Below are 27,474 nucleotides of genomic sequence, written 5' to 3'. Positions count from 1 at the left end.
GTACAACAACGGATGCATAGCTGAACGAAATTGCGTTTCTCCAGGCTCAATGTGCAGACATAAAAGACAAGCGTATAAAAGACAAGTGCACGCAAGACAACATACAGACATTACAGACATTTCACTTCTTACACAGAAAGTAGATAAGACAGCACAAGGCAGCACAGTACAAACAATAAAAACAAAAGATATATACTGTATAAATGTAAGCCAGTCAGTGGGTGAAATATAATATGAAAGAAAATATTGCACATTGTTTCACAGCGATTGTGTTATTGCACTATATGGATACAATATTTATACATAATATATACAATATGGACAATGTAATATTGTACGATATTACAATACAATATAATGTAAACTTAAGACCTATTTGTGGTAATAAAGTGCACAGTAAGAAAGAGAGCAAAAGGACAAAGGTTATTTAACAGAGTTTAGTATTCTGATGGCCTGAGGGAAGAAGCTCCTGTTAAATCTGGTCGTTCTGCAGTGCATACTGCAGTAAAGTTTTCCAGAGGGCAGAAGTTCAAACTGCCCATGTGCCGGGTATGTGGGATCTTTTATGATCTTAATGGATTGTGACGATGCGGGTTTGACTCCATGCTCCCATCTGCTGTTCGGGAGCCCTTGAACCCAACATCGTCGATAACGTTACCAAGATGAGCTAGACCGTGAGGCAACAATAGCAAGGGGATGGTACAAATGTGCAAAGGTGCTTTTATTTTGCAACAATAATCAAAACAAGTATTCAAAATAATAAGTGCAGTGTTTCAAAATCTTCTTCAGTAAATAAATAATCCATTAAAACGAAACGTGGAGGTAAAACAATAGAAAGACAATCCTTTAAAAATCTAAGTTAAAACATTGCTGGAAGCAGTCCTTTAAAACAATTACAATTAAGAGCCCAGTGCTTCTTTTACACTAGCGTCTCACCTGCTTCTCCCGTTTGGGCCCTACAGCAGACAAGACGCTCTCTCTGCAGCTGACCTTCTTTCTCTTACACAGGCCTGGAGGCCTCCCGATTCTGGCTTCGGTCGCGCACTCATCCCAGGCCCGAGACTTGGAGTCCTTAACAAACGGGATGCTCACGTCAAGGACTTCCCAACCAAGCCTCCCGACTCCCACTGCCATCCTGGCCTTACGCGGCCAATCGCCATTCACTGGTCACTCCCGCTACTCGAACACTCAGCGGGAGCGAGCACTACTACGACTCCCATGTGTCGGCCTAACACCCAGGCTTCCGTTCAGCTGCCTGCGAGCACTCACTCACTCGCTTGCTCACCCGCACCGGCTCTCTCTCTCTTCTCTCCTGCTCCTCGCTCTCCAGCAACCTCCGTCTTCTTTCCTTTCTTGTTCCTTTACCCTTTCCCTTCTAGCCGACTCGCACTTCTATATATGCCGAGAGGGCATATCAGTTGCAGCACATTTAGCAGCACAAGGAACAATCATGGATGTGGGCAGTCTCTCACCTGTGCACTTAGGTGAGAAACGCCCACACCGCAGATCACCCTGAGACCCACTCTAGCCACAACTACCAGGCCCCCTCGCTAAGCTGTGAGCGCTGTGATTATTTATTTAAAACAACTGGCCTTTGCTGAGAGAGCTGTGGACCCACAAGACCACATGGATCTGCTCTGGCAACGTGAGTTGTGTAATTCAATGGATCTGCTCTAGCAAATTTAAAAAAATAATAATTTTGATAGCTGCCCACAATACTATTGTTGAACCAAAGTAAATGTGTTTACACTATTTGTTATGCAGAGAAAATTGGCTTGCACCATTGTTTCACCGATTGTCATGTTGTTCTATGCAGAGATTGAAGTATTTATATATTTCTGGGTAAAGGATAATAAAGGAGAATGGAGAAGTATGGTCTGGGACTTGTGACGGCTGCCCGCTTCTTTTATGCTTTTTCACCGTATCGCTGTGGCTACACCCTGTAGCAACAGTGGCTTGTACCTGGCCCAGGTTCTCCTAGGCCTGAGGCCGGTAACACCTCAATCTGGGACTCCGTGAGCAACACAAAGTCAAAACAGCGGTACCCAAGGATTCTCCGAAGAGACACAGTACCAAAGGAGTGCAACATAACAAACTGTGAAAAAAGTAAAGGGGTCTAAAGACTTTCGGATTGCACTGTGGACGTGAAAAGGAGGCCATCCTCGGCTCGTAACCCTGCTTAACAAATTGCCGTCGCTCATCCTCACCTGCTCCTTCACCGGGTCGAACTCGGCCACCTTACTCGCCCCAATGTCTTGATTCGTTTTCACCGCCTCTTCCTTGCCCTCGTGATAGGCCTTCAGCTCCTCCTGTCTCCGCTGGTGTTGCTTTAGGCCGTTATTGAATATGTTGTGGCACAGCTCTAGAAACTTGCTCCGGTAGGTGAAAAAACAGAATTAAGGAAAAACAAGGTCTTCTCTTAGTCCCGAGAGTTATTTCTGCCGACAGGCAGAAACTAATGCTGCATTCCATTTACTGTAACTTAAGTTGGATGTCAGAGCTGGGCATGACGTCACACCCGAGTTGAAAGTGTTCCAGTAAAATATTCGGAAAACCAACATAGACGCAGCCATGTAAACATTTATTGTGGTTGCTCCATCGGATAAAGTAGCAGTTAATAACAGCGCATTACGCTGTATTTTGCATATCTAAACACCGTGTTTCATGTCCACAGACAGAAGTTGGACAGTTCTGTGAGTACGACTGACTTAATGAGACACAAATAGACAGAAGTGCTAATAAACAGTAGAATACTACGACACTCACTAAAGTTCACGGTGTACGTCGCCATTTTGGATTGACATCATAATCTGAAGTTGGACAAACTCCCACTTGACAGACCAGCCCAGAGTTTCCGAGTTGGAAATCCAACTTAAGGGGGCATCAGTCTGTCATTCTCCAACCCGCTATATCCTAACACAGGGGTCACGGGTCTGCTGGAGCCAATCCCAGCCAACACAGGGCGCAAGGCAGAAACAAATTCCGGGCAGGGCACCAGCCCACCGCAGGACACACACAGACACACACCAAACACACACTAGGGACAATTTAGGATGCCAATGCACCTAACCTGCATGTCTTTGGACTGTGGGAGGAAACCGGAGCACCCGGAGGAAGCCCACACAGACACGGGGAGAACATGCAAACTCCTTAAGGAGGCATTCCAGCTGAAAATTCCAACTTAGGAACTTAGAAATTCTCACTTCAAATTGAACGCAGCATTACTTCAAGGGTTTTGTTGTTTGGATCCATGATAGTTGTGACGGGACGCCCCTTCTACACATGTTCTGGGGGAGCAATCATGGACTGCTCAGTACCTCACCCGGGACACTTGGTGGCAGCCTCCCTGGCTGAGGTTGGTGCCTCAGTTTCCCGCAAGGCTCCATGGGAGATGGAGTTCTCCACAGCCCTGTTGGGATCTGGGGTGGCTGCCAGGGGGTGCTGCATGGGTCCCTGAGCTGGCCTGGACAACTCTACAGCCCCGCCCAGAAGTGCAATCAGAAGCAGGTGATCAAGTACCTGGAGCACTTCCGGGTGAGCTATAAAAAGGGCCGGCAACCACCACTTAGGGCCAGAATCGGGAGGAAGGGGACGAGGTTGCCAGGGAGGAGTCGTGGTACGAGAAGGGAGTGTTGTGTTTGTGTTTGGAGTGATTTCAGGACGGTGTATTGCCTGTGGGGTTCACGGGGAAGACGTGCCCCACAGGTGAAGAAAATAAAAGTCTTGGTGTTTTATACACGTGCCTCAGTGTGAGTCTGTGCCGGGCCAGGCGCTATATAGCGCTTTATCACATAGTGCACATTGCCCTATTGAGACACTAGGGGGCACACCAAGCTCCACTGAGCTCTGTCGGTTGCACTCTATAGTCACGGCCTAAAGTTCTGAGAATGACCCAAGTGTTGGTTTTCACAAAGTTTGCTGCTTCAGCGTTTTTAGATCTTTTTGTCAGATGCTACTATGGTGTATTGAAGTAGAACTACAAACATTTCAAAAGTTTCAAAGGCTTTTATTGACAATTCCATTAAGTTTATGCACAGAGTCCATATTTGCAATGTTGGCCTTTCTTTCTTTTTCAAGACCTCTGCAGTTCACTCTGGCATGCTGTCCATCAATTTCTGGGCCAAATCCTGACTGATGGCAGCCAATTCTTGCATCATCAATGCTTGGTGTTTGTCAGAATTAGTGGTTTTTTAAAAATAATTCTTTGCATTTATATAGCACTTTTCTCACAACTCAAAGTGCTCAGCAATTGCAGGTTCAGGGTCTTGCTCAAGGGCCCAACAGAGCAGAGTCCCTATTGGCATTTACGGGATTCGAACAGGCAACCTTCTGATTGCCAGTGCAGATCCCTAGCCTCACCCGGCTCTTGAGGATTGACCACAAGTTCTCAAAGGGGAGTTTCCTGGCCATGAACCCAAAATGTCGATGTTTTGTTCCCCGAGCCACTTAGATCTCACTTTGACCTTATGGCCTGGTGCTCCATCATGCTGGATTGTTCATTGTGTGTCACCAAACTGTTCTTGGATTGTTGGGGAGAAGTTGCTCTCGGAGGATGTTTTAGTGCCATTCTTTATTCATGCCTCGGGATCAGGGCACCACCGGTGCAGAGCTGGCTCAGGAATGGCAGCAGACAGGTGGGAGTGAGGCGAAGACTTTTGCAAGATGGCCTGGTGGGAGTCAAGAAGGGCAGTAAAGAAGCCAAGAAAAACATCAGGGACAGACTGATATTCTGGAATTGGACTGCTGAGGACTGCTGGGGGAAAAGTCATTTTCTCTGATGAATCCCCTTTCTGATTGTGTGGGGCATCCGGAAAAAAGAAAAGGTGAGTGGCGCTACCATCAGTCCTGTGTCACGCCAACAGTAAAGCATCCTGAGACCACTCATGTCAGCCAAGGCAGTGGGCTCACTCGCCATTTGGCCTAAGAACACAGCCATGAATAAAGAATGGGACCACAACATCCTCCAAGAGCAACTTCTGCCAACCATCCAAGAACAGTTTGGTGACCCACAATTAACAATCCAGCATGATGGAGCACCGAGCCATAAGGCCAAAGTGAGAACTCAGTGGCTCGGGGAACAAAACCTCAACATTTTGGGTCCATGGCCATGAAACTCCCCTATCTATCTATCTTTGAGAACTTGCGGTCAATCCTCAAGAGCTGAATGGACAAACAAAAAACCACCAATTCTGACAAACGGCAAGCATTGATGATGCAAGAATGGGCGGCCATCAGTCAGGGATTTGGTCCAGACGTTGATGGACAGCCTGCCAGGGTGAATTGCAGAGGTCTTGAGAAAGAAAAAAGGGCCAGCACTGCAAATATGGACTCTGTGCATAAACTTAATCTAATTGTCAATAAAAGCCTTTGAAACTTCTGAAATGCTTGTCATTCTACTCCAGTACACCACAGAAACATCTGACAAAAAGATCTAAAAACACTGAAGCAGCAGATATTTTGAAAACCAATACTTGTGTCATTCTCCAAACTTTTGGCCACGACTGTACAAGTAAGGCCAGACTACTGGCTGTGAGAGCAAAAGTGTGGAGGAAACCCAGCCTTGCAGGTTATGTGGGGCTAACAAATGTCTCTCCAGGAGTATTCCTTCACAACAGCCGTCCTCCATTTTGTATCCCGTGTAATAAAAATATGACTGAGCAGTTGCTCACTTTGGACTCGGGCCACAAGTAGTACAACTGTAAAGGATATGTTTCAAGAAGTGGCACCACTTCGGGGAGCTGCACCAGTTTGCTCCCTTCTGTATCTTCTGCAAACAGGCTATCGAACAGGAACGGCCCGTTGAGATGTTCCACAAAAGCATCCTATCACAGAAAAAAAGAGAACAGAGGAATTACGTTAGTAGGAGACGGTGCAGGTCCGCTCCACGCTGCTTCTTCCAGTTTTGGGAGCCTCTTCAACCCAACACTGTTGATAGCGTAACCGAATGAGCCGACAAATCACACAAGGAGCAAGGTGGATTGTGGAGGTTATTAGTGATGTCACTGGCTGTTATTTTTGGATTTTTCTTCACATTTCTCACAACGTTTCTCATTGTTTCCCATGGCTGACCAATTCGATGTCTGTTGTTCGCCACACCAGAATTTTCTTTTCCAGAACATTCCAGATTTGTGCTGTGCCTCTTTTCTCAGGGTGTACCCTGTGCCTGAGCACGTTTGTCTGCATGTAACCCCACAAAGTCTAGTTTGTTTGACTTCTGTGATCGCTCCGTGCTGGGCCAACCATACTGTGCCCTGGGCCACTTGGAAGAGGTTGACCCAAAAGGTGTGAAAGGTATTGTGTGCCCCCATTGGTCTGAAGTATGACTGTTTGGGATTGGTTTGAATCAGAGGCCATTCTGTAGCAGGACTCCCTATTGGTGTAAGGATTTGGACAGAGAATGTGTAAATTTGGTGGCTTCACCCCTCCCTATCTCATTCTTACCATCATAATGAAGGAACATCTCACACACCATGAACTGAAAAGAAGACCCCACTGGGAAGCACAGCTCAGCAGTCATATTGAGAGGGGCATGTGGCCTGTTGTAAAGAAAGCCATAAAATGATGACTTAACTAGAGACGTTTAAAGTAACTAACAAGTCTGTGTGCCGCCCAGAACTACACACTAGCACTTATCAGGTTGTATGGTTGCCAATATTCACTTGTACTTTGCTTATTGTTATTATTTTATGAATATTAACAATAATGCATTATTTAAGTTGTAACTCAACTCCTGCTTGTCTTTTACTCTGTGTAATGGCCTGAGGTTATAGCTGTAGTAGGGAAGGTGAGGAGAAGTTATAAAGTACAACACCTTATAAGCAGTGAAACTTCTATGGGATTTGATGCATTCTGACAAAGGCTACACATTAAACAATACAAAAGGGGAATGAAGAGTAGAACAATATAGAACTGTACCAAGACAAAACAGGCACGGTACAGAACAAACGTGCCTAGTGTGAGTACACCCTCAGCTTGTACACCTCTCGGGTCTTCACGTTGGTTTAACCCTTTTAAACACCAAATACGTCTTCAGAGGTTCTTAGTGTTAAAACAAACAAACAGGACACACCATGCGACAGTCACATGGTCCTATACTGCTGTTGGCTTACAAATAAAATATATAAAAAATTTTTTTAAGTAGAAGTATTTTATTTATTTTAGTTATAAATGCACTTTAACCACAATGTTCGTGGTTATATGTGACTAAATAAAATCATTGGGCGCACATAAATTAATCGATTCAAATAATTTTTGTAACTTGTTTAGCATGCTGGGGAATTACAATGTTGTTGTTTTGTTTTATATTTTATGATTAAGTAGCTATTCTATTAATTGATTCATAGAATGTTCACAGCACAGTGCAGATCCCATCCTCGTCGCCACGTGTGTTGCTGTAGACCCACACCACAAAGCATCTCAGCTCTCAGGTTTGCACGGTGGTAAACTACCGGTGGTCTGGCTCAGAACTGAACTACTTGCAGCAGGAGCTCATAGCAGAGTTCCTTTAGTCAGCCGTGCAGAGACGGTTTCGGAGTACTGAGAGCAGAGATCTTCCTGGAGACGTTGGCTAATCTCTCTCTCTCTGTGTCAGCCCACACCTATTCTGCGCAGCGTCACCACTACAACTGTAGCATTCGTGGCTCCCACACACTGTAAGCTATGAGACCAGTATAACTATCTAGGTATTGGACACTGGTCCACAAACCTAGACCGGAACTTGCTTGGTAGGTGTCACTGAGCAGCCAAACACCCCATATACTGCAGCTGTGAAGCCTGAGCAATTGGACTTAAAATGGACCTACCATACAAAATGTCCATGGTGCTACTTAGCTAGAGCAGGGGTGGCAGCAGTGACTATGTTATTATTAGAAACTGGAATCAGAAGACGGGTGGCACAGTGGTAGCGCTGTTGCCTCGCAATTAGGAGACCTGGGTTCGCTTCCCGGGTCCTCCCTGCGTGGAGTTTGCATGTTCTCCCCGTGTTTGGACTGTGGGAGGAAACCCACACAAACAGGTGGATTAGCGATCCTAAATTGTCCCTAGTGTGTGCTTGGTGGTGGGCTGGCGCCCTGCCTGGGATTTGTTTCCTGCCTTGCACCCTTGTGTTGGCTGGGATTGGCTCCAGCAGACCCCCATGACCCTGTAGTTAGGATATAGCGGGTTGGATAATGGATGGATGGATGGAATCAGAAGACAGAGGGAGGTCAAAAACGAACCTCAATTAAATATGCCCCCTGTACTGCTGGACGTGGGGCCTGAGCGTGCAAGCTTTTCTTTGACTGACCACACACTGGGGGCTGTGGGCAGGCTAACTTGTACTCCGCCATTCCAACATACCCTCACCTCCTTGTGGTATAGCGGGTCTACGGCTCAGATGAAAAAGCCCAGTTTTTGAATAGACAATCGCAGCACTTGCATCTTAAAGAGCGGGCGTAGAAGTGTGGCTGGAGCGATTCTTGGACGCTACGTGAGGCTGGCGTTTCCTCGCTTATGTGCACAGGTGAGGAATTGTCCGCATCCGTAATTGAAACCAGGAACTGCTAATCGCCACACCTGAGCCACGTCCCCATTGTACATAGTAGGAATGCACGTGTGGAAGGGGGAAAGAGAAAATAAGGACTGGAGTGAGCGGAGGTTAGGAGGAGGAAGACAGGCAAGGATGGAGAAGTAAAGGGCCGGTGCGAGATAGAGAGAGAGAGAGTGAGCGATCAGGCAGCTGGAAGGAGAGCCCCCCTGTTTGGCCGACACTCGGTGGGGCTGAAGGAAACGGTCACTCCAGCTGAGCGATCAAGGAGCTGGAGTGACCCAGAAGGTGGTTGGCTCACCGCATAAGGCCTCGGTAGGCAGCAGGGAGCCAGGAAGGCTTAGGAGAGTGAACCCCAGTGTGAGCGCCCTGGCCATTGGGGTCTGACGGAGCCAGGGACCGAAAGGCAACCAGACGTGAAGAAGGACAGCTGTAGGTAGGGAGACTCCCCTGGTGCAAAGCCTGGATGGGAAAAGCAGGGGAGCTGCCAGTAGAAAGAAAGTACTGGGTTTTGTTTTTAACCCTTAAACTGCCGGAACTGGCTATAGTCGGTTCCCAATGCAATTTGGCAGCACTCTGGACCCGAGTATATTCAGCGACGCACATTCGTTAAATGCCGCAACCAGCTATATTCGGTTCCCAGTGCAATTTGCCAGCACCCCAAGAGCTGATCAGTCCGTGCCGTACAATCGTTGAGCAGCCAGCTCATGACCACTGGCACCCCCTGCAGCATCACCGTCCCTGGGATTGAGCCGCTGCACTAGACTAGCCTGCTGGCATCAGCATTGGCCTCTGTGTGGTTGCGTGCAGCCAGTTCAAGCACAGCTGGCTCGGTGATTTACTGAATTTCATCCATGGCGTCAGTTGCACCTTGTACATATTGTTCCAGCAGTTTTTTTAATAGTTTTTTCCGTTCATTGGCAGTGTGTAAAATGATCAGTGTTGCAGTAATCGTGATGCTCTTTGCATGAAAAAAAAATGCGTTCCATTAAAGTTTCACATTTTCTTGGTAAATTGTGACATTTACTTTAAAAAGTGCAGAAAAAAAAGTATTTGGCGTCCAGGGGTACATTAACCCCCAAGTATGTGGCAGTTTAAGGGTTAAAAGGACTGCTTCCAGCCATTGTTTTAACCCCGGTTTTTAAAGGATCTATTTATTTATTTTAACCTCCACTTTTTCACTGGCTTTAGCGGATTATTTATTTGACCTTTTGGAAATCCTGCACTATTTATTTTGAACACTGTGTTGGTTTTGTTGTTTTAAATAAAAGCACTTCTGCACCTTTTTTGCACCATCCCCTTGCTTCATTGTGTCCCCACTGATCAGCTCATCCCGGTTACATTAATCGACGGTGTCGGGTTCATGAGCTCCCAAATCGGAGATGGGAGCATGAAGCGGAACCCGCATCGTCACTGAAATAGAGAAACAACTAAAAGCCATCTTCTGGTTGTGCAGGCATAGTTGTCCATTAAAACACTTGGAAGGTAGATTTCAAATCCAAACCTTTAATTTGCAGATATAACTGTACATATGACAGTGTGGGTGTGTGGTGTTGCTTCGCTTGACGCACACTATTTCTAAGGAACTCTTTAACTTTGTGAAGTGCAAATACTTAAACAGACAGTGAAAACAACCATGCTTTGTCTTTCTTCCTGCTACCCACAGTACTTCGCTCAGCGGAAGGCAGCATCTAAGTCCGTCCTCCTGCTGACTGAACTCTGCCTCTCAGACAGTCACACTCCTCCTCCTCCTCCTCTTTCCTACCTTATGCAACTGTAGCACTTCTTGTTCCTTCTGCTCCTCTTCCTGCTTTGTCTTCGCCAAGTTCTCATTGTGCTGCAGCTCCTCGATGACGTACTGGTATTTGAGACCAGCCAGCTCACGCTGCAAGATAAGCAGAATGTGACTTCCTAAATACAGGGTTACATACGAGATAGGGACTGTAGGTTTGTACTTAAGTTGAATTTGTACGTAAGTCGGAGCAGGTACATTATTTTAAAAAATGCTATTGTCGACTGACTGTAACCAAGTGCTCTGCCAATTAATGATGGAGTTTCACCTCTCTCTGACCTTATTATTATTTCTACTTTATTTATTTTCAATGCTGATGGTTTTTCTCTTCTTTACTGTATCACCAGCGCTTGCATCACATTTGTTTTTCAGAGACATTCTTGAAGGGTGAAGACAAAAGGTTAAGATGAGCTCTTCTGCACAGCACTGTACACGCTATCACAGCAGATTAGGCACCAGTCGTCAACACGTCTGATGTCCAGATCCAATTATGCAATTTTCATTACGCTATAACTTATTCAGTTTATTACATAGAAAATCACCCGAAAAATCCCGGACCATCGAGAAGTGTGCGAACTGACGGGTTCTATTCAATAAGGGCGCGCACAAAAAGGCGAGCTTCAAAAGGGCGACCTCAATTGGGTGCAGCGAATAAAGGCAAACGTAACAAAATTATTACAGAAAATTTATTAGATAAAGGCAATGATTGAACGTATAAAAAGGCGAAAGCAAGAATATTAAAACATTCGCTCAATTGAGGTTGCCCTTTTGAAGCTCGCCTTTATTTACGCGCGCCCTTATTGAAGGATACCAACTGACGACACGAAGAATCGTCTTCGCGCCGAACTGGAATCGTCCCCACATAAATCAAAGTCATCCAGACGATCTGGATCTGCAGAATTAGATCTGGACCACCCTGTACTGACAAGAGACAACTTCCTGCTATGTGCGTAACTGTACAAGCAGGCTTGCTATTGAGAATGAATGGGGGCAGCGAGGGGCGGTTCATCACCGGCCCACCTCACAGTCACCTCCACTACAATATGCTGCCTGCAGTGCCCCACCGCACCACCGCCTCCATCCGAGGCACACTACAATGCTACTCCCCGTTCACCCTCAATGGCCTCCGTTCAGCCACAACAGGGTCACCACTTGCAGCGGGGGGCGGGCAGTGAAACCGCTTGCCGCCGGGAGCCACCCCACGGACACTACACTGCACGAGCAGCGAAATCGACCCCCTCCAGCTAGCGTTTCTGAAAACCCGGCTTTTAAAAACCCAACGATTCCGGGTCCAATATTTTAGAAACCCGGCGAGTCCGGGTCGGGTTCGGGTCCAAAATCATTGTATTAAAAAAATCCAAATTTTACATTTGATACAAAAGGCTTATTATTATCTACATAAAGTTTACAAGTATTTTTTTATTAGCTCTAATATAATAATATTTAAGGAACACCAAAGCATCAAGAGACTTATCCCCCAATGCCGATCTAAGTTTGCTGCAAAAATTTGCAGACACCAAGAATGTTCTTTCGTTTTCTGTTGAAGTAGGTTTCACTGTGCATAGTGCGTCATAGAGCCTCTCAAGAAATATTTTAAATAATTAGAAATAATTTAGTCGATCATAATCTAAATAGGATGTAATCATTATATTTATATTTAAGACCATTTCATTCGATAATTACCTTTCTTGTGAGTGGCCGATGATGGATCGTATGCAGTGATAAGCATTCTCAGTCCCGCTGTCGGTGACATACTAAAGGCCAAGCTACATGCCCAACCCGACATCGGACCCAACAAGAATAAAAAAAGCCATACATCATTCCGTCTTTGTGGTATATCAAGCACGCGACGTACATTATCTCTCACTTTGAAGTATAGCACTTGCTGCACTACAGACGTGTGCGTTTAGTTAAATAATTATAAATACTGTTACGTATCCTATATATTTATTAATTATCATATTATTTATTTAATATAGACAAAGAGCCCGTTTCGACAACATAAGATGAAACGGGAACGAGTGGAATAGTGATAAGTATAAGCACCACAAACCTTATAAGTGTATTGAATGAATGTGTAATTAGGCCTCGAGCTGTAGTCGAAATCGCCTTTCAGGCCTCTAGAGCTTTAATCGAAATCGCCTTTCTCTTTGAATTTTTGCGGCCGTAAATCCGCCACCTGCCGCGATGTTGGGGTTGGATGTCGGTCTCGTAAGGTTTTTCGGGCAACTGCGCAGAAGGCGACTGCGCATTCGGCTTCGGACATGCGCAGAAGGCGGCGTGCGCAGAAGGCGACTGCGCATTCGGCTTCGGACGGACGTGAGTGAGTGAGTGAGTAAGTGAGGAGACTGGCGAATTATGTATTAAGATTTCGTTGAATTGTTAATAGTACTACCGAATTTCCACGTTTTAAAAAGTTACCCGTAACTAAACGCAAACGTCTGAACGTCTGGAATCGATCGATTCTAGAGTCTAATTATAGCTTTGTTATGGTGCAGTTCGCCTGGGGTATGCAAGCAAAAACAAGTAAAAACTTATTTCAAATGCGCACTTGTTGGTCGAATATTTCATTTAATTTATTTTATTCTTGTTTTTTTCCGAAATATTGTTAGTTACAATTAAAACAATTTAAACATAATAATTCATTTTGATTTTTACAAAAATTATTTAATTTTAAAACTTGAAATAAATTCTAGGTACCCAAACACGGGGGTTTAAAGCCCGGGTCTCTGGTCCGGGTTTTGAGGTCATTACCCGGCGGGTTTGGGTCTGGGTCGAGTCGGGTCCAGAAACGCTACCTCCAGCCTCCGTCCAGCCACCGATTGCAGCATCCCCTGGCTGAAGATGACGGAGCGGCAGTTACTGAAGCACATGCGTTGCAGCTGCGGCCCCGTTCGTATGTTGTAGGTCGGGTGTTCGTAACCTGGGGACTACCTGTATGGTGAAAGCCTCCAATAGCGCCGGTCACGACTAAGAAAGAGAGTCTGTTTTGATTGGACTCTGGGATCTCTACTTTGGCAAATCATTTTCCCCACCAGTGCGCTCAACATGACTATCCAGTCACACGCAGGTACTCACAGTGTCATTGTCCACTAATTTGTAGTCCAGATAGACCAGATTGGGCAGGTAGGCGGCGACAAACAGCTTGTAGTCCTCAACTTGTTCAATGGGATTTCCATCCAGGCAGAGTGCTTCCAGCTTCTCCAGCCTCCGCAAATAGATGATCTGTAGCACAGACAGAGAAGCCATTGAAAGGAACGTATGAGCATGCAGAAAGTCGGACTTCAGAGAAGCCTACAGAAGAAATTTAATTCCAAGCTGAAAGAAATTACAAAAAGATAGAAACACAACATTTTGGCTGAGCCTTTATGAGGTGGTTGTCTTTATGTTTTTAAAGCGTGGAAATAAATTTCACTACTTTAGCCCATTCTGCCTGTGTTTTTCTAAATCAACTTCCATTTTGGTGCCACCTGTACATCGTATGATCAAACCCTTACTGCCATGTGTCCATAGAATAATGACAGTACAGTCGCCCTTCGATATACGACCGGCCTGACATGCGAACAACTTGGTTTATGACCAAAATTTTTGTTTTGAATTACGACCAACGTCTTGAGTTACGACCCGAATGCGGTCACATGTATCCACTTGTGCGAATGTTAACAAACAGCCAAGAGCGTTCGTACGCGTCACTTGGAGCCCAGATACATGTGTTTGTGGACGGAATTTCAGTCAGTGCAGTGATTTATATAATTTATTTCGATAACTGCTATCAAAATGGCCCAAAAAAAAAGGTAGAAAAGAAGCTAAGGAAGGAAGAGAAGGTAACGAAGATGTCAACTTAAATGGTGAGTACAGTATGAAATTGTTGTTTCTGCTAAGCTAGGCACTTTTTATAACTTTTTGGTTAGTACATTAGAAAAAGTATTGGTGTTTTTGGTAAATTATGCACATTATACAACTCTTTTTTATTATGAAAAGGTTAAGGCCTTCAACAGCATCCAACCTCGGCTCCTTAGGGACAAGATGACAAAGATGGGAGTAGATTCATACCTGGTGGCATGGATCGTGAACTATCTTACAGACAGACCTCAGTATGTGCGTCTCAGGAACTGCAGGTCTGACATTGTGGTCAGCAGCACAGGAGTGCTGCCGGGGACTGTACTTTCTCCGGTCCTGTTCAGCCTATATACATCGGACTTCCAATACAACTCAGAGTCCTGCCACGAGCAAAAGTTCGCTGATGACACTGCTATCGTGGGCTGCATCAGGAGAGGGCAGGAGGAGGAGTATAGGAACCTCATCAAGGACTTTGTTAAATGGTGCGACTCAAACCACCTACAACTGAACACCAGCAAAACCAAGGAGCTGGTGGTGGATTTGAGGAGGCCCAGGCCCCTCACGGAGCCCATGATCATCAGAGGTGACTGTGTGCAGAGGGTACAGGCCTGGGAGTGCAGCTGGATGATAAATTGGACTGGACTGCCAATACAGATGCTCTGTGCAAGAGACGACAGAGCCGACTATACTTCCTTAGAAGGCTGGTGTCCTTCAACATCTGCAATAAGATGCTGCAGATGTTCTACCAGATGGTTGTGGTGAGCGCCCTCTTCTACGCGGTGGTGTGCTGGGGAGGCAGCAAAAGAAGAGGGACGCCTCACGCCTGGACAAACTGGTGAGGAAGGCAGGCTCTATTGTAGGCACGGAGCTGGACAGTTTGACATCTGTGGCAGAGCGACGGGCACAGAGCAGGCTCCTGTCAATCATGGAGAATCCACTGAACAGTGTCATCTCCAGACAGAGGAGCAGCTTCAGCGACAGACTGCGGTCACCGTCCTGCTCCACTGACAGACCGAGGAGATCGTTCCTCCCCCACACTATACGACTCTTCAATTCCACCCGGGGGGGTAAACGTTAACATTATACAATGGGACCTTGGGTCACAACTGTAAGTCATTCTACAACTCTGGTCACAACCTGATTTGGTCGAGACCCAAAGTAATTTCCCCCATTGGATTGTATCTAAATACAATTAATCTGTTCCAGACCATATGAACTGTATGTAAATATATTTTTTTAAAGATATTTAAGCACAAAAATAGTTACTTATACCATAGAATGCACAGTATAATAGTAAACTAAATGTAAAAACATTGAATAACACTGAGAAAACCTTGAACAGAGAAAACTAACATTGCAAGAGTTCACACTATAGCCTTATGAACTGCTCGCTGTAAACACTTTTTTAGTTTTAAGCCCAGGGAAAAAAATGAACATTTAAAAAATCCTTAATTTATACAAAAACTAACCATAAACAACCAAGAAAACTAACCTTGCAGGAGTCGAGTTCTGGTATGAAAGAAGTGAGCAGGGAGCTGGGTGGGAGAGGAGATTACAGTTTTGAGTTAAAGTCCCTCTGCGCGATGCACGTTTGACCGAGAACAATGTACTGTACAGGGGAGACTGAACACGTGCAGAAATCATTAGCACGCACAAACCGAAAGGGAAACTGGCTTGTTCGTATACCGATAGTGTGATCGTAAACAGATGCAAAAGTTTGGCAAACTTTTTGGTTGTAACCCGATTTGTACGTGTTCCGAGACGTTCGTGACCCGAGGTTCCACTGTACAAAGTTACTGTCTGTTATACCTGCATTGTTATTACTCTTTAATTTAATATTGTTTTTTGTATCAGTATGCTGCTGCTGGAGTATGTGAATTTACCCTTGGGATTAATCAAGTATCTATCTATCTATCTATCTATCTATCTATCTATCTATCTATCTATCTATCTATCTATCATATAGTACCTTTCATATCTGTCTATCTATCTAAGTGTTGCTGTGGGAGGTTCGGAACGCATTATGGGTATTTCCATTATTTCTTATGGGAAAAATAGTCTTGACTTACAACCAACTTGAGTTACAACCAGCCCTTGCGAACGAATTGAGTTTGTAAGTCAAGGGTCCTCTGTAATAAAAAAAACAACACACACCTACAAAAAGGCTGATTTAATTCAAAGCATAAGCATCTCTCAGATGCGCTTATTTTAAAATTTCGCAAAATATTGGCCTCCGTTGTTGATCACTATTTATGACTTGACTGATTCCACACTTCACATTCACTCCTAGTGTGATAAAACTCTGACTCTGTACACTGATGGGACGCTGATATTGTCTTCTTTTCATACTTAGGTGAGGATCTGTTAAATCATGGGTAAATATTAAAAGATAATCGTTACACTTCAATTTCATTGGAATATGTGATTATATTAGGCTAGAAAATGTATTTGAGACGTGAATTTATCCATCCATCCATCCATCCATCCATTCTCTTCCGCTTATCCGAGGTCGGGTCGCGGGGGCAGCAGCTTGAGCAGAGATGCCCAGACTTCCCTCTCCCCGGCCACTTCTTCTAGCTCTTCCGGGAGAATCCCAAGGCGTTCCCAGGCCAGCCGAGAGACATAGTCCCTCCAGCGTGTCCTGGGTCTTCCCCAGGGCCTCCTCCTGGTTGGACGTGCCCGGAACACCTCACCAGGGAGGCGTCCAGGAGGCATCCTGATCAGATGCCCGAGCCACCTCATCTGACTCCTCTCGATGCGGAGGAGCAGCGGCTCTACTTTGAGCTCCTCCCGGATGACCGAGCTTATTTTTAAGGGAAAGCCCACACACCCTGCGGAGGAAACTCATTTCAGCCTCTTGTATTCGCAATCTCGTTCTTTTGGTCACTACCCATAGCTCATGACCATAGGTGAGGGTAGGAACATAGATCGACTGGTAAATTGAGAGCTTCGCCTTTCAGCTCAGCTCCTTTTTCACCACGACAGACCGATGCTCCGCCTGTCGATCTCCCGCTCTATTATGTGTGGTATCTAAACAGAAATAAATTAATACAATAAGTGCACAAATACAAATGGAATACATATATGAACATAACTAATTAAATGTCAAACTTACATAGTATTTGGGAAGAGCAATGTTAAACATCACTCAACTTTATGTATTGTTTAATCAAATCAGTAGGTGGCACTATTAACCAGAATAAAGGTACAGTGTAATTCCCAAGACGGCATTCGATTACAAAAAAAAAACTTTTACGTTTAATACTGCAAAAATCAACATATTTTAACGTCTTGGAGCAAAGTACAGCGTATCTCTCCTTAAAGGTCAACAGTGCACAATTTTAACAATATGTTTATTCGCAAACAGCAAACATAGCCATAATAGCGCTTTTGTATATTTGCACTGAACATTAATAACTTGTTTCCCCGAAAATAAGACCTACTCCGAAAATAAGCCCTAGTCAAAATCGTCAGCTGAAAAATAAGGCGCCTAAGGCCAGGTTTATACTTCACGGGATGTGATGCGTGTGCCCGAAAACATCCATTAAATTCCAAGGACACTTTGCCACAATATCTCTGAAACAGATGTTTAATGGTTACATCCATCAATTCAGGGATGCACCCATTCCAGCAAGCATCGGCGCAAGACAGAAACAAAATCTCTGGACGGGGCATCAGCTCATCGTAAGGTAAACACAAGCACACACATACCCTGGCGTCATTGTAGCTTCACCAAATCCCCAAACCTTCATGTCTTTGGATGGAAAACTGAGCCCACTGTGGAAAGCCATCAGGAAAAACATGCAAACTCCAGGCAGGGAACACAAGGGACGTGACTCCCTGCGAGACAGCAGCGCTACCGCTCTGCCACCGTGCCACTCCATATGTGTAACTATTAATAATATTCATTATTTAAATGAAATTACCGATTTATCTGTAAAATGCAACATACATAGGCCTACTTTAATGCATTTCATCATGAAAGTGATATCAAGTATACTGTAAATCTAAGAATTCTAAATGTGCAGAGAGCTGGAATATTATAAATTTAATGTGTTCTGTGTGGCGATGCTGCTTGCTGCTGCTGTCAGGTTGGAGGAAGTCCCAGAAGCTCGTAGCGATTTAACAACTGGGTCGGTTTTAAGATGACGTTTATGACGGTGTGCTTTAATGATAAAGTAAACTACGAGGTTAAAGAGGACATTTCGAGCTGACATTTCCACTTTAATCACAAAATAAACATTTTCATTATGTCCTTATTTTCTTTTTCTCTGTGGCTCAGATACGCCGCCGTACATTCTGATCGTATTGTGAAGGTACAAAAAAAAAAAAAAAGATGGTATGGGAGACTTTTAGAATACATCGTGTCATTACTTTGGGGAATATGCGACGCTTGAATATCAAAGCAACATGAATACATTTGTATGTCGGCATTTTGCTTCACCACATCGAACCATTCATCAAACATCGAAGCGCGCACATCGATTCCAGAGGATCCTAAAAGCGTAGCAATAAATTCAGGGTTTGAATGTGGAGAGTTATGATGATATTCCAGAAGAAGATGACATGACTGTACATGAATAAATACTGTATAAGATATCCCCTGAAAATAAGCATCTTTTGGAGCAAAAATGAATATAAGACCCGGTCTTATTTTCGGGGAAACACGGTATAAGTTGCAATATTAGCGAAGTGTGAGGTTTGACCGGACACCATCAGACCGACACTGCATCTTTATCAAAATTCTTTTATTTTCTTCTCCACTCAGCAACACTACTCAGTCCCGCACAACTCACAACGTGCTTCTAGCCCCAGTCTCCCTTCTCCTGGGCCTTCTCTGTCCTTGTTCCTGGGCCACCTGCACTCTCTCTCTCCAGCAGCTTTGTCCTGCTCCTGCTCCTGCTCCCGACTCCAGCTCCTTGATTGGAGGGAGGCGTCCCCTTTTATTCTCACCCGGATGAGCTCCAGGTGCTCTGCCTGACGTCACTTCCTGGTGTGGCAGAAGAGTCAGGAGAGCACCTGGAAGCACTCCGGGTGACCCTGGAAGGATCATCCTCCATGGGTGTGGTGGAAGCGAATAAGTCCTGGGCTCCCCCTGGCGGTGACCAGAGGCCCCAACCGTCTTGAGCCTTCCTACTCCAGGGAGGTTGCCCCCTCGTGGCCCGGAGGACAAATACGCCACAACCCAGTCCTTCCAGGCATCCCGGCCGGGTCTGACCCCCAGCCATGTACGACAGAAGATATTAAGCTACATTGAACAGTGCAAAAAAGAAAACAACTTACTTTGTCAGTAACGCACAATAAAACAGAGTTACAAAAAGTAGCAGCAAAGTATAACATGAAAAAAACGCAAACAAGCAGGCAGAGACGGTGAGCGCATTACAATTCAGGAACAAAACGGCGTGCATGTGCGATAGTCTTGTGAGGCGTGTCTTGTCTAGGTTCAGCATAAAGCAGGGAATTTCGTACGGTACTCATATTCATCCATCCATTATCCAACCCGCTACATCCTAACCACAGGGTCACAGGGCGCAAGGCCTGCCTAGGAGGATTGCAAGTGCAGACATTTGTTTTTCCTTTGATTTTTCCTGTCCTTGTTTCTCTAAAGTCTTGTTTAACTGTAGTTCATACTAACTGATTTGCACAGTGGATTCTGAAAGTTGTAGCGGTCACGGAGATGCTACAATTCACACCGCTACAGGGACGGTGATTTATATATCTGTTTGGTGGGAACAACAGGGAACGCACCCTGCCTTGGGCCGACTCGCCCCACTCATACACATAGACTCAGAAACAATGGGATTAATCATCCATCCATCCATCATCCAACCTGCTATATCCTAACTACAGGGTCTGCTGAAGCCAATCCCAGCCAGCACAGGGCGCAAGGCAGGAAACAAACCCCGGGCAGGGCGCCAGCCCACCGCAGGGCACACACACACCAAGCACACACTAGGGACAATTTCGGATCGCCAATGCATGTCTTTGGACTGTGGGAGGAAACCCACACAAACACGGGGAGAACATGCAGACTCCACACAGGGAGGACCCGGGAAGCGAACCCAGGTCTCCTTACTGCGAGGCAGCAGCGCTACCCACTGCGCCATCGTGCCGCCAGTACTCATATTCAACGTGTTGAATTCAGATGATAAGGGCAGGGGAAAAGACCTGAGCAACTTTCATAAAGAGCAAATCGTTATGTCCAGACGACCGAGTCAGAACCTTTCCAAAATGGGAAGGCTTGTGGGCTGCCAACGGTTAGCCCTCGTACCTAAGGACAGTGGTCTGAGGAGGGAACTGCCCATAGGGTGTTGGGCAACCAAGACTCATCAATGTGAGAAGTCAACGAAGGCAATCCTGTCTGGTTCTTCCCAAGTCTTTTTCTCCAGGTGATCCCACACCTCAACTGGCTCCATTAGCAGCTCTAAACTGGGCTTGGGTGAGTGTGCTTTGGTGATGGACTGGCACCCCTTCCAGGGTTGGTTCCTGCCTTCCACCCAATGCTACTAGAATAAGCCTCAGCCCCTTTCAACCTTGAATTGGATTAAACAGATTTGGAAATGTTGTGTGTTATGATGTTCTACTGTTTAAGTCCTGCCACAAGGGGGCGTATGTGAGGCACCCTGGACCCTACTTCTTACTGCTTTGATCCATCCACCTATTCCGGAACATCCTTAATCCAAAAAGCACATCCTAGCAGCACTGGGTGGAAAGCAGATGAGGAGCACCAGTCCATTGGCAGCAATTTGGCCTGCCAGTTAATGTAACACCTGTGGCTTTGGGGTGTTGGTGGAGAGCCAAATGATCAGAACATTCCGGCTTCACAGAGATGGTGACTGGGCTGGGATGTGAACCCACGACTGGACCTGTGAGGCAGCAATGCCTACCACTGTTTTTATAAAGCTCAGATTTACTAAAGTTCAATGCTGGTGGACATTATGACAGATGGAAATGTTCTAATGGGGCCGCATGTTCCTATAGTTCTTAAATCCAAGAGCATTAAGCCTAAATTTATAGAAGAATGTAATCATGATGTGAGTGAGGCCTTTGGCTCGCCAGGTGTGGGGTCTTGATGTCAACTCGCCCCAAAATATGTGATAAAAAGTATTCTCACGTTTTCGAGTTTGTCCACGTCATTGTTCCCAATGGAGAAGAACTGCAGTTTCTTCAGGTTGTCCAGATTTTCAATTTTAGAGATGCGGTTGTGGTACAAGCTGAGATCCTCTAACTTGACCAGGGAGTCCAAGCCATCGATCACCTCAATGTTGTTAAAAGAGAGATCTGGAGAAACAACATGGATAAGTAAAGACGGGTGGCTCCAATATTGTGTTCCGTTGAAGTGCTTTATGATGGTGTGTGCAGTGTAAGGTGTTATATAACAAAGATAAAAGGATGCACTGATGAATGAATCCACAGATCTTTCTTACTCACCCAGCCAGACCAAGTTGACCAGACATTCCAGACCTTCTATCTTCTCAATGATGTTGTTGTCCATTTGTAGTTTGGTCAGATTTGTGAACTGCCAAAGATTTTCAATCTTCAGGATGTCTACAAATTAAGATCATCGTCATCACCATCATACCACAAGATGACTGAGAAAATGAACAAGCAAGTGTAAGTTCCTGCTCACTGTGTGAGGCCAAGACCACATCAGACGAGGAATCTTCCAGGGAGACTCACTGTCACTAATAATGTTCAGAATATCCATAACACTCCTGATGATCTAACAGTCTTATTAAGGACTAGTGATGGGAAAACCCCACTTGGGATTGGGAGAGCATGGGGGGTCATGAGGTCGCTGGAAAGGGATGTGTGGCGCTCCCGATATCTCTGCAAAAGGACAAAGGTCCAAGTCTTTGGAGTCCTGGTGCTTCCTGTCTTGCTATATGGTTGTGAGACATGGACTCTATCCAGTGACCTGAGATGAAGACTGGACTCCTTTGGTATTGTGTCTCTCCGGAGAATCCTTGGGTACCGTTGGTTTGACTTTGTGTTGCTCATGGCGTCCCGAATGAGGCACATGACCTGTGAGGGAGTGTCAGTTACGGCACTACGGCCATGTGACATGTTCCCCCCCCCCGAGGGTGATCCATTGGATCCTCATTGTTGGGGACCAGAGTGGCTGGACCAGGCCAAGGGGTCGCCCATGTAATACCTGGCTGTGGCAGATACAGGGTCATTTCCGGAGGGTGGGACTGGACAGCGTGTCAGCCTGGGGGGTTGCCACCCGGGATCCCGATCTGTTTCGTCGTGTGGTGGGTGCGGCAAAGTGATGTACCAGTGCATGCTCCCCAACTTGACTTGAAATTTGGTGAAAACTCGGAAAGGTTAGGGAATTTTCGACAAACTCTGCGAAATGCATTGAAGTCAATGGGGATGGAGAACGCCGTGGATTATAATGGTGCAGTGGTCTAAGTGTCCATGAGAGAGCCAGGGAAGCCTCTGCCAACTATGCTTGACCGATTATTGTGGCCAAATAATGTCACCTGAGCTGTGAGACAGCAGTGCTGACCAATGCACCCCCGTGCCTCCCTCTGAGTCCTTTATCTCACTCCTGTCCAACGCTCCTGTTACTACCACTAACCATTAAACCTGCGATGCCAGGGATCATCGTTATATACTACTTGTTTTTTTTTTTGGACGCCATACTTGTATGGAGTAGAGGAACAGGACATGCTGAATCCAGCAGTGAAGACACAATGAACAAAGAACCTATACAGAACAGGGCCGTATTCCTATAATATCCTCATTATTGTCAGCTAATGTACCCCCAAATGAAAATTCTACGAGTTTTTTGTTTCTTTTCTAAACGCGCGTGGGAGTATTGGAGTTACATTTCGGGCAGTGACACCACGCATGCGTGTATAAGCGGTTAAATATATGCGCATGTGCAAAACAGATCGGCCAGCGCCGTTCAGCCTGGTTTATAGTTACCACGTGAAGCCGGCGCGCCTGCGTAGTAAGCAACCAAAACACATTTCTACTTGTTGCGACCCGTTTAACCGTTGTCTAGTCAATAAGTGACGGTGGTTGATCAGTGTCGCATGGCTAATAATGTCACCGCAGAGGATATGAGACTCTGCTGATGGAGGAAGAGTTGTGCCTGCTATTGCTAACTTTAAATTGAAGAAACGGACACCCATAGACTAAAAGGGGTGGAGGAAGGGCGAGAATAATATTGTAATGAGTGCAGGACAATAAACAGATGCATTTTGAATGTTTCTGCACGTCTTCCTTGTGTTTTGATGATCTGTTGTGTTATATTCAGCCCTTCGCTCATCATTCTGGTACCAACGTAACCAGCCTGTCCATGTTGTTTAGTATTTTGGAAAATTGTTAGAAAATGTTCTAGGGGTACAGGGTCGTGTTTGCACACACTGCCGGCACACATCGTCGAAAAATGGAAAACTGCTCGTTCTCCGCTCCACATTAGCACATCTTTCAGTTAAAGAGAATCTGGTAACATGCGGTATCAAGATACAAAGATTAATAAAATCCAATTAAAAAGCTACTACTTGTTCATAATAGAGCGATTCACTGAACACAAGTTGGCCAAGCTCTACATAACTGCGATCAGACAGATCCGTTACCCCTGAGGTCCGTCGTTTTTAACGAGATCTGGCACAGTGTACCCAGGGTGCCGGGCAGTGAGCGCAGCAGCAGCAGTCGCGTCTCACTGCCATGGAAACGTAGCAAAACAAAACAGGCGGGATATTCGGTGCCAGAAATCAAATCCTACGGAGAGGGCGCTATAGCTGCATCATCATGAGCACTCATTCGTTTTATTTACGCACATTTTTGAAATTATTTCTATGACGATCATTCTGATTTTTGTATTGAATCAAGCTACAATTATTAATAATTCTGATAATATCAACTGCATTGTTTGTGCCATTCGTTCTCCCAACCTCACGCCCAACGATAGTCTAGCTTGCAGCGGTGGATCATCTCTACATTAGAAAGTTGTGTCTTACGTACTTCTGTAGTCCAGGCGCAGGCGCTCGACGTCTTTAAAGAGAATCCCTTCCTCCTTAGCGATTATGCCGGCTTGCCCCTGGGGTCCCTGCTCCTGCACGGCCTGTTGCAACATCTCGTCGGAGACCACATTGGGCTCGATGGTGTCGTACAGGCGGCTCATGGTGTTGAAAACTTACGGTGACTTCTCAGGGATTGAAATCACAGCTCTAGCAGCTCCGCGGCGTGGGATAGCTGGGGGCCCTGTGCTCCTGTCTATTCCTCCCCTCCCGCCCCCTTTACCTCCTGGCCAAGGCGTCGGCGTTGCTAGGAAACCAAGTTACCTTAAAACTCGATTACCTGTACATACGTATAAATCATTTTTTTAATAAATTGCATTTTTTATTAATTGACACACATATGAATATGATTTAAGTATATCTTATTGTAATATTTCTGGGCTGCGATAGAACGATTTTAAGACCGGAGAACAAACCGAGCGACCTACAGAGCCGTAACCGAGTTAGAGCGCATCCAATAAAAACCCTGGTGCGGAGAATGGGCCGGCCACGAAAGTGATTGACATGAGGCTTGTCCAATCCCTCTACACCCTCGAGTGTCATTATTAGCAGAAGTTCGTCTTAAGGTACTCAATCACTGAGGTATGAGACGCGAGGCAGGTTCGTTATTATTTTTACTGGATATTAATTCATTAACAACAAAAATGTGGCAAATCATTGACGCAGTCCTCTCATAATCGCATCGGGGCATAAGGCTCAAACATCCTGCAAAGATCTACCGTCTGGTGGAATATGGAAATGCAAAACCCTCCGGCAGTTCTGAGAGGAATGGCGTCCCGTCCAAGATTCGTTGCTGTAGCGTCAGGGGTATTGAAGACGCATCTTTAGAAAATACAATGTTTAAATAATGTGTACAATACCAGGGAACCGATGGGGAGAGAACAAAAGCTTCAGTGTAAATGAAAATATTGAAATATACAAATACTAAAAAATAAGGTTTAATTTCAGTAAATTTCGATACTAGGATATTTGCACAGACATAATCTAATAAGGTAAAGTAACTCTGTAAAGGTTAATGACAATAAAAGTAATGGCGGAACTATCTATCTATCTATCTATCTATCTATCTATCTATCTATCTATCTATCTATCTACAATAAAAGTTACGGAGGATCTATCTATCTATCTATCTATCTATCTATCTATCTATCTATCTATCTATCTATCTACAATAAAAGTTATGGAGGATCTATCTATCTATCTATCTATCTATCTATCTATCTATCTATCTATCTATCTATCTATCTATCTATCTATCTATTATATAGTGCCTTTCACATCTATCTATCTATCTATCTATCTATCTATCTGTCTGTCTGTCTGTCTGTCTGTCTGTCTGTCTGTCTGTCGTATTATTGTAAGGAAGGGGTGGAAATGTGGAGTGGAGAGAACGAACGGGAGAGATTTTGTGGGGATTTATATAATGAATATTGGTTTGAATGAGTGTGTTTAGAAGTCCTTATTGTTGAATTATTAATGTTTTCTGCATTTGTTTTTTCAGTGTTTGGATCTTGTGCTTTTAATACAGTTTTAATAGTTTGGTTTTAAGAATAAAAATATCTATTTGTTATAGACTATCTATCTATCTGTTACATAGTGCAATTCACATATATATTATATAGTCTCTTTAATATTGATCTATCCTTTATATAGTGTCTTTCAGATCTATCTATCACAATTTATTACATATATAGTGCATTTCATATATATATATCTATATATTTTATAGTCCCCTTCATATCTATCCATCTATCAATTATATTACTTCTTTCATATCTGTCTGTCTATTACATGGTGCCATTCATATGCGTTTATCGAGTTATTCATTTAATGATAGGTGAGGCGCTATACAAGACAGGTAAGAAAGGAGCTGCAATAGGTAAACTGATAGCTGTGAATGGCGGATCACAGATAGATCAGTAGAAGTGAAAGGCACCATATTATAAAAAGATAAGCAGGAGGTATTTAAAATGTTTAGAATGTTCAATTTACTATTGTGAACCTGTAGGGGCATTCCACACCCCTAACAGAGATCACAAGTACTCAAACACAAGGTTCAGGTTCAAAAGGCTCTTTTATTTTCTTCAGCCGCCTTCACGTAGCACAACACACGACTACATACAACACAATGAAATTCTTTTTTTTTCTTTGTTTTCTTGTTCTCCTCCATTCCTCTCCAGGTGAGTTGTGTCCTCTTCCACTCCTGACTCCAACTCCAATGGCTGAGACAGGGGAGCTCCTTTACAAGCTTCACCTTGAGGACAGTTCTTATCCAAAAATATTGCATCTGTGAAGCACTTCCGAGTCAGACGGAATCTCCACATGACAGACCCCCAAGAGGGCTGCCCTCCCATACAGCCCTGCAGGTGTCACTCCTCGAGCATTATCCTTTTTATTGCCGCTGCCCTCAGATGTTGAACGTACTGGTGAATCTCCGACACACGGTTGCGATTGCGAGACTTTTCCTCTCGATGCACCTGTAGAGAAATCAAAGGACAGAAGTGGTTGTTTGAGCCACAGTGGTACCCTGTAATAATCAGTCTGGCCTGTGACACCCATGAATGAGACACTGTTATAAACTGACTTCTATTCTTATTTTTTCCAGGACTGATTTCATTGATCTGACACTCGTTGTGCAGATTTTGGGGTTACAGATTACAATTCTGATGTGATTTTCTCATTTGTTTTAAGTTTTTTATTTTACTATTATGATGTGGTTCAACTGCCATTTTGTTTTTTCATGATTGTTGCCATTTCAGGGTCTCCCATCATTAGGTCAGCTGTCAACATTCTTGGGGCACAACAGTTTGAAGGGTTGGCCAAGAGGGGCCTCTTCCTTAGCCGAGCTGCGGATAACAAACCTATTCTTCCAAACACTTGCTACGGTCTTGTTTTGATTAAATGTTCCCTTGGGTTTGACTTTTGCTCGCCATATTTTTTCCTATGTATTTTAGCTCTTGTTTTGGCTTTGACTCACCTATTGTTGACCTCCCGCTTTTGACCCTGTTCTGTCTGGATGTTTGTCTCCTTCATCAGTACGCTGACATAACAGATCATCTACTGGATGATAGAATATTACTGTGTGTGTCTGGTCCCTCTGAGCAATTTGATTGGTCAGCTTGGCTTTGGTCTGATTGGTCAGCTTGGCTTTAGTGATGCGATCAACACAGGAAGTGCTGGACAAGACCATTTGAGACACACAAGGGGGAGTAAAGGCATAGGAGGCACACTGAGAGTCATCTGCAAAGATGGGAAATATTCTCAAGAATACGAATGATGGTTTC

General features: G+C 44.8%; 3 protein-coding genes across 3 annotated transcripts in view; all 3 read right to left on the bottom strand.

The window, feature by feature from the left end:
* LOC114661107 (dynein regulatory complex subunit 3-like) overlaps positions 1-24,411 on the bottom strand; it is a 34,603-nt gene extending 10,192 nt beyond the window's left edge. The window contains exons 1-7 of the mRNA XM_028814243.2: positions 24,135-24,411; positions 21,588-21,704; positions 21,271-21,437; positions 13,395-13,541; positions 10,290-10,409; positions 5,710-5,822; positions 2,208-2,382 (exon numbers count right to left, since the gene is read on the bottom strand). Coding sequence (XP_028670076.1) covers positions 2,208-2,382; positions 5,710-5,822; positions 10,290-10,409; positions 13,395-13,541; positions 21,271-21,437; positions 21,588-21,704; positions 24,135-24,294 — 999 coding nt within the window. The 5' untranslated portion in view covers positions 24,295-24,411. The remainder of the gene's footprint in view (positions 1-2,207; positions 2,383-5,709; positions 5,823-10,289; positions 10,410-13,394; positions 13,542-21,270; positions 21,438-21,587; positions 21,705-24,134) is intronic.
* Positions 1-27,474, bottom strand: part of LOC114661106 (retinoic acid-induced protein 1) — a 684,250-nt gene that overhangs the window by 283,547 nt on the left and 373,229 nt on the right.
* Positions 26,548-27,474, bottom strand: part of LOC114661408 (dynein regulatory complex subunit 3-like) — a 53,446-nt gene continuing 52,519 nt past the window's right edge. The window contains exon 12 of the mRNA XM_028814618.2: positions 26,548-26,667. Within this exon, the coding sequence (XP_028670451.1) occupies positions 26,560-26,667 (108 nt within the window). The 3' untranslated portion in view covers positions 26,548-26,559. The remainder of the gene's footprint in view (positions 26,668-27,474) is intronic.

The sequence above is a fragment of the Erpetoichthys calabaricus genome, chromosome 11 (genome assembly GCF_900747795.2).
Source record: "Erpetoichthys calabaricus chromosome 11, fErpCal1.3, whole genome shotgun sequence".
Lineage (NCBI taxonomy): Eukaryota > Metazoa > Chordata > Cladistia > Polypteriformes > Polypteridae > Erpetoichthys > Erpetoichthys calabaricus.
This window is presented reverse-complemented; position numbering and strand designations above follow the sequence as displayed.